We start from the raw sequence: 13,489 nt of genomic DNA, 5'->3' as shown, positions 1-13,489 counted from the left end.
CCTGAAATATTGGGATTGTTTTTTACTACAGCACCACATAGCCTAGCCTGACTGATATAACCAGAAGAGAGGACATTAATAGGGAGGGAGAAAATGAAAAATGTAAGATTAATAGATTTCAGTTCCTGGCACTGAAGATTGATGAAGTCCCAATAGGAGAGAGAATAACTGGAGAGATACTTGGTATTATTAGAGCGGTAAATTCATGGCAAGGTCTAGGACAAGATCTCTGAAGCAAGAAACTGAGAGAACAATGTCAGGAGGATCATCTCTGTGTGTATTGAAATTGTCAAAGATTAAGACAGAAATAATGTCGAAGAGGGTTAACAGGCAGAAGCCAAAATTCTTATTGTTTCTCTTCCCACAAGGAAGACATGAATGCCATGAAGGTAAGACTTCTGTGCTCACATTTATGTCCCCAGTGCCTGGGACGGCACCTGCCACAGGGAAGACACTTAATATACACTTGCTGAATGAATGAGCAGAAGAAGGGGAGGATAGTACACCATACATTTTGACAAATAAATTTAATTCAGGCAACAGAGTACTTTCCAGTTCTTACTCCTTTGCTTCTGTTTTTTTCTGCAATACTTTCCCCCCAGACCACAGTGGCTGTTCTCTTCGTCCACGAGTCTGCTTGTTGATCTATCTTCTTGTTGCCAGAAATCTCAAGGAGCTACTTTTTAAACTTATCCCCAGAGGCTTGCATGCTGGCAACTCTAGCTAATACCATCCCCCATGTTACAAAACACCAGTGTTATTTTCTCCTCCACCTTCTCCCTCATTCCCACATCCAACTTCAATGCCAAATATCTTTTGTTTATTTCCAGACCTATCTCAGATTCATCCACCCCTACAGCCAATGCCCCACTCCAGATTCTCATTATCTCTTCCCTGGCCTAGAACAAGTGTCCCCTCCTAATCAGCCTGCTTTCTCTTTGCTTCTAATCCCTGTCTATTATCTAGTTATCTACTGCTGCATTAAAATTACCTTAAATTTTTGTTAAAGCTTAAAGCCACAAATATTTATTATCTCGAGGTTTCTGTGGGTCAGGAATCTGGGCACAGTTTAGGGGGTGCCTCTGGCTCAGGGTCTCTCACTTGACTGCCAGCAAGTGTTGACCAGGGCTACAGTCAATGCCAATGTTCACCTGGAGGAGGATCCAACTTCAAGCCCACTCATGGCTATTAGAAGCCCTCAAGTCTTTGTTATTGGACAGAGACATCCATTTCTGGACACCTAAACCTCTCCATAGGACAGCTTGTAACATGGAAGATGTTTTCCCCAAGAGCAAGTGAGCAAGAGAGGGTGCCAAAGACAGAAGCTACAGGTTTTTTTGTAATTTAATCTCAGAAGTGGTAACCCATCACTTCTAACATAGTCTATTCATTAGAATGGAATCAACAAGCCCAGTCCATACCCAACGAGAGAGAATCATAGCAGGGTGTGAATACTGAAGTTTGAGGTCACTGGAGACATCTTGAAGACTGCATACCACAACCTCTTCACTGCCTCTAGTGAGCCACCTAAAGTGCAAAGCTGATTTCTTCTCTCCCTTTCTCAGAAACTTCTGTTAACTTGCCAGCACTACCACATTTCCCTTCATAATATGCCTCAATTGCTATTGCATTATCATCTTCCATCCTGTGCTCCAGTTCTTAAGAAAGTGCACCGAATTATTGCACCACTATCCCTTTACACACCATTTCCCTGGTTTGGAAAACTTCCCTCAGCCTTCTCAGGCTTTTCTACTTGGTCAGCTCCTACTTTTCCACCAAGGTTTCTGCTTCCATCCACTGCTTCTGCCAGGTCCACCCTAACTCTAGCAGGCAATTTCATCTATCACTAATCAGACCCCACTTGCAACCCTCTGTTTTCCACTAACACACAACTTACCACACCAAGTTATAATTATTTCCATTTGGATCTCTCACAGGATCTCAGATTCAACACATTCAGAAGTTCATTTCTGCTGACTTTTATATCAATGAGATTTAGCAGGAGTGGACCTTACAGACTCACCATCTTCAATGGAGATGTATGACAGTGAAAAGTGTTAGTTGCTCAGTCGTGTCCAACTCTTTGCGACCACATGGTCTGTCCATGGAATTCTCCAGACAAGAATACTGGAGTGGGTTCCCATTCCCTTCTCCAAGGAATCTTCCCGACTTGGGGATCAAACCCAGGTCTCCTGCATTGTGGGTAGATTCTTTGCCATCTGAACTACCAGGGAAGCCCATCTTCAATGGAGATATATAGAACAAGTTATAGAACCTCGCTATCTCGACTGGTGTTATTTAAATGCCCAGAGAGCAATCATTTGGTAATAGGGTCTTACTAAATAAATACGTGTGGGGCTCTAAAGACAATCATGGTCCCCACAGGATTCCGCAGGAAGAGGGCTGGGTGAGTATGATTGAAAAGTTTCCTCCAGAGTGGGCAGAGCTGCTTCCCTACCTACCTCCACTAGTAATTAACACTATCAGTTCTAGAGAAGTTACTTCATTTCAAAGTCTCCGTTTCCTATTTTATAAGTGGAGGTCACCTAAGTGGTTCCTATGGTGACCACGAATCAGCTGCTGTTCTGAGTATTTTAAACATGCTAACTTATTTAATCCTCAGAATTAGGGTATGAGATAGGTGTATTATTTCATTTTACAGATGCACAGGAAACGCAGATAATAGCTGCTTAGGATTCCAGGATTCCAACACAGGCACTGAGGAATCGGCGTTCCTGTTATAATATCCACTTCACAGGCTTGCGAGGGTTAAATGAAAAAGATGAGAGTGAGGGGGTAGGGCAGAGCATGGCACAGTGAGTATCGTTTTCAAAGGTAAAACACATTGGCCTGCAAGTCAGGAATTCATTCAAAGCCCGTGATTTTCTGCGTGAATTTATGAGGCGTCTCCTTTAGGGAGTGAAATGGATGAGTGGGGAGGACACTGAGGACAAGCCTCCCAAGATCGATAAAGCTCTCACGTCCCGTTACTCATGGATACTCCTATTTTGCAAGGCGAAGTGGAAGTAGCTGGTGGGCAGAAGCCCACTTCCGGTGTTATGGCGGGCCTTTCTAGCCGAGCAGGGGCCCGGCTGCACCTTCGCCTGCTTCCTGCGTCCCGGGAGGACCCCTTGCCGGTGGGGGCCCTCCCTAGGCAAAGGTTCTATTTTCCATTCGTGGAGGCTGCGAGCTCCGTCTGTCTAGTCCTTCAACCAATGGACTCGGCTGTCTCTTCTCGCTGTTTGGTAAAGTCTTCCTCCGCTCAGGAAGGGGGCGCCAGAGCGCGGGGGCTCGAAACCTGGGAGGCACTCTGACGCGAAAGTGACGTCACGACGCCGGAAATCCGCCTCTCCGGGGACTTGGGATGAGACGTGAGCCGAGCAAGCGAGGCTGGTTTAGAAGGTGTTTAAAGGCATCGTTTCCACTCCGGATAGACTCGGAGACTCAAATGAGAAAAGTGAGCTTCTAGAGGCAGGGATATGTTCATATTCCAGCGAGAACCTCTCCGAGGACTAGCGCGCTTCCCACGCGACTCCTCGGAGCGGGGAGGGACGTCCTCGGGGTGGTTTGCTCCACCTGAGAAGTCCCTGAAGCAAGTGTCTCTGGAATACACCTATTGCACAGATGGGGAAAACAAACGGAGAGACAGACAGTGACTTGCAGGGTCGGGTTGCCGGATTGAGCAGCTAAAATGCAGGACGCCTAGTTAAAGGTGAAGTTCAGATAAACAGCAGTGTTAATACATGGGTCATATGTTTACTGAAAAAGTAGCCGTCTTTTTTCTGAATTCAGCTTTAACTGGGAGTCCTATATTTTACATGGTAACCCTACTCCAAGGTCACCCAGCTGAGTGGAAGAGCAGAAAGAGCTATTGAGGTATCTTGTATCCCTCCCCACCTAAGATTCACTAGTATGTGGACCCGGGCTCCTCCTGGGTTGGAATCCTGGAAGCCTGCCGGGCCCCTAGTCTTTTCTAGTTAGTGGTCTGCCCTTAGCGGGATCTAGGCTGCTGTTCAGGAGCTGAGGAGAAGGGCCTAGATATTTCTGCCTCGAGGTTCAGGGATAAACCCCCGCCATCCCATTCTCCAAGATTCGGTTCAGTCGCTCAGTCGTGTCTGACTCTTTGTGACCCCATGAATCGCAGGATGCAAGGCCTCCCTGTCCATCACCAACTCCTGGAGTTTACCCAAACTCATGTCCATCGAGTCGGTAATGCCATCCAGCCATCTCATCCTCTGTCGTCCCCTTCTCTTCCTGCCCCCAATCCCTCCCAGCATCAGGGTCTTTTCCAATGAGTTAACTCTTTACATGAGGTGGCCAAAGTATTGGAGTTTCAGCTTCAGCATCAGTCCTTCCAATGAACACCCAGGACTGATCTCCTTTAGGATGGACTGGTTGGATCTCCTTGCAGTCCAAGGGATTCTCAAGAGTCTTCTCCAACACCACAGTTCAAAAGCATCAATTCTTCAGCGTTCAGCTTTCTTTATAGCTGGAAAGACTATACGTGACTCACATGTATACATGACCACTGGAAAAACCATAGCCTTGACTAGACAGACCTTTGTTGGCAAAGTAATGTCTCTGCTTTTTATATACTGTCTAGGTTGGTCATAATTTTTCTTCCAAGGCCACAGTCACCATCTGCAGTGATTTTGGAGCCCCTCAAAATAAAGTCTGTTACTGTTTCCATTGTTTCCCCATCTATTTGCCATGAAGTGATAGGACCAGATGCCATGATCTTAGTTTTCTGAATGTTGAGTTTTAAGCCAGTTTTTTCACTCTCCTCTTTCACTTTCATCAAAAGGCTCTTTAGTTCTTTGCTTTCTGCCCTAACTGTGGTGTCATCTGCATATCAGGTTATTGATTATTTCTCCCCACAAGCTTGATTTTCCAGCTTGTGCTTCATCCAGCATTTCTCTTTTTGTACTCTGCATATAAGTTAAATACACAGGGTGACAATATACAACCTTGACGTACTCCTTTCCTGATTTGAAACCAGTCTGTTGTTCCATGTCCAGTTCTAACTTGTTTCTTGACCTGCATACAGATTTCTCAGGAGGCAGGTCAGGTGATCTGGTATTCCCATCTCTTGAAGAATTTCCCACAGTTTGTTGTGATCCACACAGTCAAAGGCTTTGGTGTAGTCAATAAAGCAGAAGTAGAAGTTTTTCTGGCACTCTCTTGCTTTTTTTGATGATCCAAAAGATGTTGGCAATTTGATTTCTGGCTCCTCAGCCTTTTCAAAATTTTAGAATTAAGAGCTTAATTGTAATTAAATGTATGTCAGGTGATGAGTTATGGGGAGTGGGAGGAGGAACGACTATGGAGGGGATCATGGGATAGTAGGGTGGGAGTGTTACAGTTTTAACAATGGTCAGGAAGGCCTCACTGAGAAGGTAGCATCTGAGCAAAGATCTGAAAGTGTGAGGGAGAGAGATCAGAGAGCTATTGGGGTTATAAGGAAATGCACCTGTCATGTCAGAGGAAGACAGAAATAATGAACTGCTTCCAATGGGATAGCTTTCTCAGGGATTTTCAGTGGAACTGTGACTGTGTTCCTTGCCTTAAATGTTACCTTTAGAATCTACCTTCTGTAAAATGTGATCACCCCCCCCACACACACACACACACATAATTAGGTGGGAGGGGCACTTTGAACAGGGTGTACAGAAAAGGCCTTCCTGATGTGCTCTTTAAGATGGGAATGAGTCAGCCCTGGAGAGCTCGAAGAAATGCAGTTTAGGCAGAGGGGACAGCAAGGGCAAAGGCCTGGAAGCAGAAAATAATTCCAGTAAACATGGGGAACTGAAAAGAGGCCAAACAGGCCAGTGCTTGGTGAGAAAAGAGCGGCAGGAGATGAGGTTGGAAAGTGGTAGGAAATCTCAGGCAATTTAACTTCTATTGGGGCATCACAGTGGGAAGCCACCGAAGAGTTTTCAGCAGTGGATTGACAAGATTGGGTTCATATTGCAAAAAGATCCCTCTGACTGTTAGAAGCCTACGTCGAATAATTTTGCAGGTTAAGTTTACACAGGCTTAGCTACTCATCCGCTAGGTGCCAGGAAGAGGGTTTAAAATGGAACAAAGGGTTGACTGGAAACTCCCATCCTGTTGCCTTATGGTCCCTTTGCAGCTGGAATGAGCTGGCTTGGGCAGGTGGGCTTCCCAAAGGGGGAGGGGTGGAGGGGGTGCGTGACACCCAGAGAGTCACCATCTTCCTCTTGTCACCTCACCAGGGATGGACAGAGGTGACAACTTGTGTCTTTTGGACCCCCTGGCTGGACCTGCCTTAAACAGGCTCGGGGTGAAGGAAGTGGATGCTACCTCCAGGTCTCCCTCTGCCCCTTGTGAATAAGCTTTCATTTATCCTCTCAAAGGTCTTACCATGCTTCTGCTGCAGAGGCATATAGGGTTCCCTGCTGCCTGCAGAATTAAGTTCAGACTCCTTGCTTTGTTGTTCAGATTTGTAGGACTGAGCCCTTAACCTGTGGGATCTGATTCTATCTCTACTCTAGGTAGGTAGTATCAGAATTGAGTGGAGTTGTAGGACATCCAGCCGTTGTCAGAGAATTGTTTGGTGGTGTAGGGGGGAAAACGCACGCATTGTACCAGGCTTACCCAGGAAGAAGCTCAAGTGAGACAACTTGAGCTTCTTGAACAACTTGAACAACAAGCTCAAGTAAAAACAACTGCAATTCAGAATATCTAGACCAGGCAAATCCACAGAGGTGGAAAATAATTAAGTGGGTACCAGGGGCTGGGGGAAAGGGAGAATGGGGAGTGAATGCAAATATGCAGTTTCTTTTTGAGGTAATGGACATGTTCTAGAATTAGATAGTGGTGATGGTTGCACAGACTCTGCAAATATACTAAAAACCACTGAATTCTACACTTTGAAAGGGTGAGTTTTAGGGAATATGAATTATATCTTTTTTAATTGCAGAAGAAAAATCTCTAGGATCACCCGTTAAAGCTGGGGGAACTCTAAAATCCAAACTCCTTTGCTAAGCAGCTCACACACTCCACATGCATAGTTTTGTGACCCTAACAATGTGAAGTCCTAACGAGAACTGCCAAACTGAGGAGCCGTGGGCCTCAGGGCCCTTGACACTGTATGCGGCAGTAGTCTATGGCCAACCATGTGCTAACGGTCACTGCCTGAATAAGCAAAACCAGCCATGTATTTGTATTGCTCCGATTGCCTTGCTGACCTGCAAGGAGAGGATGGGTAGGGGATCTCCTTAGAACCTCCCAGGTACCCACCTCTTCGCTCTTCATCTTTGTTAGGAACACCTAAAAGCTGTGTCAGATATTCGATTGCCCATACTTTAGGCCAGGACTTAAGCTGGGTACGGGGGACACCCAGAGACACCTCTTCAGCCATGAGCTGCAGCTCCAGTGCTACAGGGAGGCAACCCTGACCGCCACCCCAAGCCCTGACAGCTATGCCTTCCTCATGCTGCCAGCGTGGAAGCTTGGGGAGACAAGAGAGGTGAATCAGAGAAGCTGGAAGCCAGTAGGGGAGGCCCACACTGCAGCGTGAGGTTATCACTGTAGGATGGGGAAGTCTCAGCCCTGGCCTAACCCAGGCTGCTTTGTGAACTGAACTGCCGATTCCACTAGAGTATTAAAAAACCTAAATATTTTATTTGCTTCATATTTACAAAGGTGAGAAGGAGACCAAGGGAGACCCCCAAGAACACCCCCACACCTGGCTGACCAGGCCCCTTGCGCTGCAGAGGAGGCAGACACAGCTGGAAGGGACAGGATTTATGTTGCATACTTGAACTACAGTGAGTGTAAGACTGGTCCTATTTACAGGGCAGAAACACTACAGGTGGAGCGTGGGGGTTGGCAGAGCGAGCACCAGAGTCCTGGCCAGAGGGTGTCTCTGCTTGCCACTTTCCCCACCTCTCCCAGAGGCATCTCTGGGGCCCCGCTGGGGTTCTCCGGGGGGGAACGGGGCCCGCTCACATGATGCTCGCCGGGGTGAAGACGGGGCCCATGCACAAGGTGTCCGTGATCTCCCAGCCACAGGACAGAGGCTTGCACATGCCCTCGGCGTCCTCGTCCTGTTCTGCAGGCAGCAGCTGCCCTTGCAGGGCTTCCCTGCAAGGGAGAGGGCGTCTCTGAAGGCAGCTGGCACATGGCCCATGGGCCAAGAACTCCCCATGGCTCCTGCACTGGAAGACCTGGTGCCCAGCACCCAGGGGCAAGGGCAGGGGGAGGCCTGCTGCCCTCTCTTCCCCCAGTGCTGTCTTCTCCCCAGAGCCTAACCCACAGGGAAAGGAACCCACTTTCACTGATGTGCCCATTATTGTGCCAGGCACTTGGCTTACAGTATAAGTGTATCCTCCCAAAACCCTGTAAGGGTGACTTTATCGTCCCCATTTTACTCCAAGCAAACTGACTTAGAAGTTACCTGCCCAAGGTCACAATCCTAGAAGGAGGCAGAACTAGGACTCAACCCAACACTCACTTCAAAGCCCACATTCTTCATACCCCAAGCTTGGTACTTAAAAAATAAAAATCTGCCCTTCCCTCAAAAATCCTACAAACTGTTTCTCCTACATCCTCACATTAATAAACAGCTCCTGTTCTTACCATGAGTTGGGGATCTTGTTCCCACACCCAGTGGATCCCTGCTGAGCCCCATTCCTGAGCATCCCCAAAGGCACCTGCTTCTCTCCATTCCCACTGACACCACCATGTTTAGCCAGGAAAGCACAGTCTCCCAGAAAAGTCCAACCCATGTTCATCTTTCCAAAAAGCAAATCTCTTCTGAGTTGCTGGCAGTTTCTCTCCACACTCAGGCCACACAAGGTCTGGCCCCGGCCCGCCTCTCCCACCACGCACAACGGTGCAGCTGACTTCGGGCTCATATCCCATCCTAGGCACATCCTGTGCACATCCAGTCTCTGCCTGCATCAGCAACCCTTAGCTGAGTCCCACAGCACAGTGTAGTCCTTGATAACAATGAGCATTCAAAACATGCTTCCCTGACAATCCTCTAGCTACAGCGGGGCAGGGGATGTACCTGAGTTACTCACTGCCTAGTGCCCCTGACAGCAAGTAAATACACCCTTGGTGCAGAGAGGTGGACGCTGGGTGGAGGAAGGGGTAAAAGCACTGCGTTCGGTATCAAGAGGCCCGGTCGGGGCAGCATGACAGCCTGTTCCCTACTTCTACCAGGATCTGCTTCCCGGGACCCTCCCTCTTCCATCTACATCTTCCCTCCCCTCCTTTCATACTTCCAGCCTATTCTGGTCCCCCACCTGCAGGAAGGCCTCCCCCTTTGCCAATGTGTACAATTCAGCAGCAAATCAGTAGTCAGTCCAGTCGGGCCATTCCCTTCCAGGTGGGAGGTACTCTGGGCAAGTGCCCTCTGTCTGAACCTCTGTTTCCTTATCTAAATGGGCTTTGAAAGATAAGTTTCTTAGAATCCCTCACTGGCTCCCCACTGCCTTCAAGATCAAGGCCAACGTGGGCCTCCAAGGTCCTTCTTGACTGAGTTGTCCCTTCATGCCACTGCAGCTAGACAGAACCACTTAAAACTCTGGATGAAGTGGACTCTGAAGCCCCCCTCCACCCCGGCCCAGGCCACCCTCCTGTCAGCTTGCCTGGCCCTCCAGTGCCTGGCTAACTCCTCCCTCACCCATCAGGTGGTGCCTCCTCCCCAGCTCACTGGCCACCCTCCCTCCTTAGTGACCTCTGCAGTCTGCTGGTGTGTGTCTATGTCTCTCTGTGTGTGTGTGTCCATCTGTGTATATCTGTGTGTGTGTGTGCGCGTGCAGGTCTGACCCTTGGCTCTCCATATTCTCAGATGTTCTTTTACCCTCCAGGATCCAGCACAGAGCCAGATTCTAAAGTAGGATGTGCCCACGAGGCCCCTTCGATATGGAGGATTTTTGGACGTGGCCATTGCAATACATCAGAATTTTATGTTCCTAGTAACGTGTGCATCTGACTCCGTGCAACTTCATCCACCTGTGTTTGCTGACGATGGAGCCGGGATAGATAAGGAAGCCTGTGTGATTATTGGTTTCTTACGTTTGGTGTTTTGTGGGTTTTTTTTGGCCTTGTCAAAACACTCGTGATTTCAAAATGGCAGCATCAGCCTGTCCCGTGCAGGGAGTAGAAGCGGCAGGTTTGTTGACTGGATGAACTACAGGTGGCTCTGATCCCGAGCCCGTCAGGCCTGCCGTTTGGGACCACTGTTCCTGGGGTGGGGGGAGCTCAAGCCCCCAGCATGTCCCTGGGGGCACAGGCTTCACTCATTCCCCAGGACCCGGCATAAAAGCCCCTCCCAATGGCTCCTGCCCTCTGCAGCCGTCTCCCCAGCCCCATATGGGGGGAACTCTTCACTGCTGACCAGCTGTGTGACCTCAAGCAAGTGACCTCTGTTTGTGTCAACACTGATCCCATAGTGTTGTGTGTTTGAGTAAAAGAAAATCATCATATGATGCCTAGTGTAGAGCCTGACAGAAAGGCCCAGGACTTTCAGGCTTGTCTCGCTGGATCCCAGTGCCGGCCTGGTGAGGGCATGCTCAGTGAGTAGCCACCCGACTGGTCAGCTCTGTCTACACCTGCCCTTGTCTTCCCTTCATCCACCCAGTAGCTACAGTGGTCTTTCTAAAATCCAAATCAGACCATGTCACCCCCAGACTTCCAATCAGTCCCCACCAGCACTGCTGGAAGCTCTAAGCGACCCTTCGTGGCCCTTCCCACGTCCAGCCCTGCTCCCTCTCCAGCCCCGACCAACCTCATGTTTTTCGAAGGCATGTTTGCCCCCAATTCCTTCTAAAATCCAAATCGGACCATGTCCCCCCTCATGGAAGGTCGCTCTTCTGGGGGACCTTGGAACAGAACCCCCTTCCTGCCCTTCCAGCCATTTAACTCCCGCCAGGCTTTGACTTCATCCTTCTTTCCTCAGGGAGGTAGATCTGGGCCTCGGGGAGGTGGGGGTGGGGATCTAAGCCTCCAAAACCCGGCCCCTCCCCGCAGCACTGTATTCTCAGGTGCGCCTGTCTGCTTCTGTGTCCCTCCAGGGCTCTGAGCTCCCCAGGGGAAACTCAGTCTCATTAAAGACCACAGCCAGGTGCCCGGCACAGGCCTCACTTGAAATCAGTAGCCCAGGATTACTTGTCCCATTGGGTTACACAGGGGCAGGGCCCCAAACCGGAGGCTCCCCATGTGGCTTCAGTCCAGCCTGCCCCCCTCTCCAATCCCCATTCCATTTCCCAGCAGGGCCCCCTTACCAGGCCACCCGGGACATGGCATAGGTGATGCGGCAGGTCTGGGCACCCCTGAGGAGGGAACCCACGCCCACAGTGTAGGCGCCCATGTTCTCAAAGACCAGCCAGTCCCCTACGTGTAGTTGCGGCAGCCACAAGCCCTCAGCTACGCAGTCACAGCCACTGGCCACCGGGCCCCACAGGCTGCTGCTGTACAGGGGCTGTTCCGTGGATGGTTTCTGCAGGAGAGACGGACAGTCAGCTTTCCCGGGCATACGTGCACAGTCTGAGCACTCCCTCCCTCCAAAGCCTGCACGGCTCCCAGAGCAAACAGGATCAAGACCAGCTGGGCCTCCTAGCCTGCATTTAAGGCCCCCCCACTTCTCTGCATTCATTGCCTTCTATACTCAGAAGCCACAGTGCCTGGTCTTAAATGCAGGCTCCAACACTTGCTAACTGTGTGACCTTGGGCAAGATACTTAATCCGTCAGTTTGCTCATTTGTAAAATGGGAATAGTAGCAGTTACCTACCTGCCAGGGTTAGTGAAAAGATACATGAGTATAGGATGAGTGTGTGAACCAGCGTCTGACACATGGCAGGGGCCCAGTAAGTTAGCACCATCTTTATTAATCGCTGGCATTGCCGTCAGCCTCTGGCTTCAGTCTTCACTGGAGCATCTGCTGCTTTGCAGACCCTGGGTGTTTCCCCACCTCTGCAGCCCTTCCCCCTCCCTCAAATCGAGATTGTCCTCTGGGCCCAGCCCTGAGGCTCCTTCTACGCAGGCTGTCACGATCCCCTCCTTCCAGGCCTGGCCCAGTAACAGGAGCCAGAAGGACACCAGTGAGTTAGACCCTCCCTCAGGCTCGCACGGCACTCAGTCTGGTGAGGAGGACCGGCGTCCCATAGACAGTCACAGGGTGGCCTGGCAGAGGTCACAGAGGACCTCACAGACTCAACAGAATTACTTCCATTTCAGAGAAACTGAGGAATTCTGAGAGGTTAAGTGACTTACCCAAAGACACAACTAACAATGACGTAAAATTTTTACTTTTTCCTTAAGTGACTTCCAAATCCAGAAAAAAATCTGTAGCACAGACCATCTGAAGACAACCAAGATATCAGTGCCATTTGTCACAGTGTAGGGATGCTGCTAGGCAGGTTGTGACTGGAGCTGTGACTCCCCGGGTAAACCCTGCTTCTGTCCCCTCCCTCCCCTCACCCCTGGCTCCCCAAGCCATCCCCATGCTATTCCCTGAGGTCCTAAACCTACCAACTCCTAATTTTCCTTTAGATCTCAGTTTTCTCCTGGAAGCCTTTACTAAGGCTCTGCAAGCTTTGCCTTCATAGCATTTCCTATCATTTATAATTCGATATTTAAGAAGTGTATCTCCTCAGGCCCGTCTTCCCGTCAGACTATAAATTTGGTTGAGTCTCGTTTACCTCCATCTCCTCCAAGCCTAGCGGTCTGGCATACAGTAAGTGCTTTTGTGAAGACTGCTTAAGGGAATGAATGAATAAATAAATGAATAGGGAATACCTGAGTGATGGGAAAGAACAAAAAAGAAAAAGAAGGTACAAATAGAAGCTATCCAAGAGCCTTAGGAGGAGGCAGCAGAGGAGACCAATGGAAGGAGGAGGAAAGGTGTTTTGGTACCTCAGCCAGGAGCAGGAAGAGCCACAGGCGCCATGAGCAGAAATAATACTCATTTGTTACTGCATAAGTCATTAGTCTCATTAATAAAGACACGCACATATTATTAAAATCAAACGTGAGAACTATCCTATACTCATTCATTCATTCAACAGAAACTTATTAAGCACCTACTATGTGCCAGGCTCTGATCTAAGAGCCTGGGATGCAACAGTGAACACACAAGAAAACAAAGTTCCTGTGCTCATGAACCTCACATGCTAGAAAAATACAAATCAATACATCCTTGTTCATACAACTTAACACTCTTGTTCATAAGCTTATTAATGAGTAAAAATTCATCTCAGTTGCTCTGAATTAATTACCTTAGCTCCAATTGTTAAAAAACAATTTGGACTTTTAAAGACGTGTGAGGGGAAATGCTATATAAATGTGTCCATGAGGATCCTTAAGAAATCCTTAAGAAAATAGGTTTCAAAGCTTCTTCCACAATAAAATGAAAAGAAAAGGCACCCTTGATTTATAATCAGATTTCTCTCACTTATTAGTGGTATAAATTTAAAATGGGTAGAAAGGAAAGATTTTAAAATTCCACAGGAAATA

At 48.7% G+C, this 13,489-nt stretch overlaps 1 protein-coding gene across 12 annotated transcripts in view; it reads right to left on the bottom strand.

Moving 5' to 3' along the window:
• Positions 1 to 3,354: 3,354 nt before the first annotated feature.
• Positions 3,355 to 13,489, bottom strand: part of AZIN2 (antizyme inhibitor 2) — a 44,055-nt gene continuing 33,920 nt past the window's right edge. For 11 of the 12 annotated variants that reach the window (XM_086335161.1, XM_086335156.1, XM_086335125.1 and 8 more), the window contains 2 exons: positions 11,259 to 11,473; positions 7,756 to 8,109 (listed from right to left, as the gene is read on the bottom strand). In XM_086335161.1, the coding sequence (XP_086191287.1) occupies positions 7,971 to 8,109; positions 11,259 to 11,473 (354 nt within the window). In that variant the 3' untranslated portion in view covers positions 7,756 to 7,970. Of the gene's footprint in view, positions 3,614 to 7,755; positions 8,110 to 11,258; positions 11,474 to 13,489 lie in introns of those variants that run through there. The other variant, XM_086335189.1, reaches the window with a different exon arrangement.

The sequence above is a fragment of the Bos grunniens genome, chromosome 2, assembly GCF_055505025.1.
Source record: "Bos grunniens cultivar Pamir isolate PY7600 chromosome 2, Bosgru_T2T1.0, whole genome shotgun sequence".
NCBI classification, from domain to species: domain Eukaryota; kingdom Metazoa; phylum Chordata; class Mammalia; order Artiodactyla; family Bovidae; genus Bos; species Bos grunniens.
The sequence above is the reverse complement of the archived record's forward strand: the minus strand, read 5'-3'. Positions and strand labels throughout refer to the sequence as shown.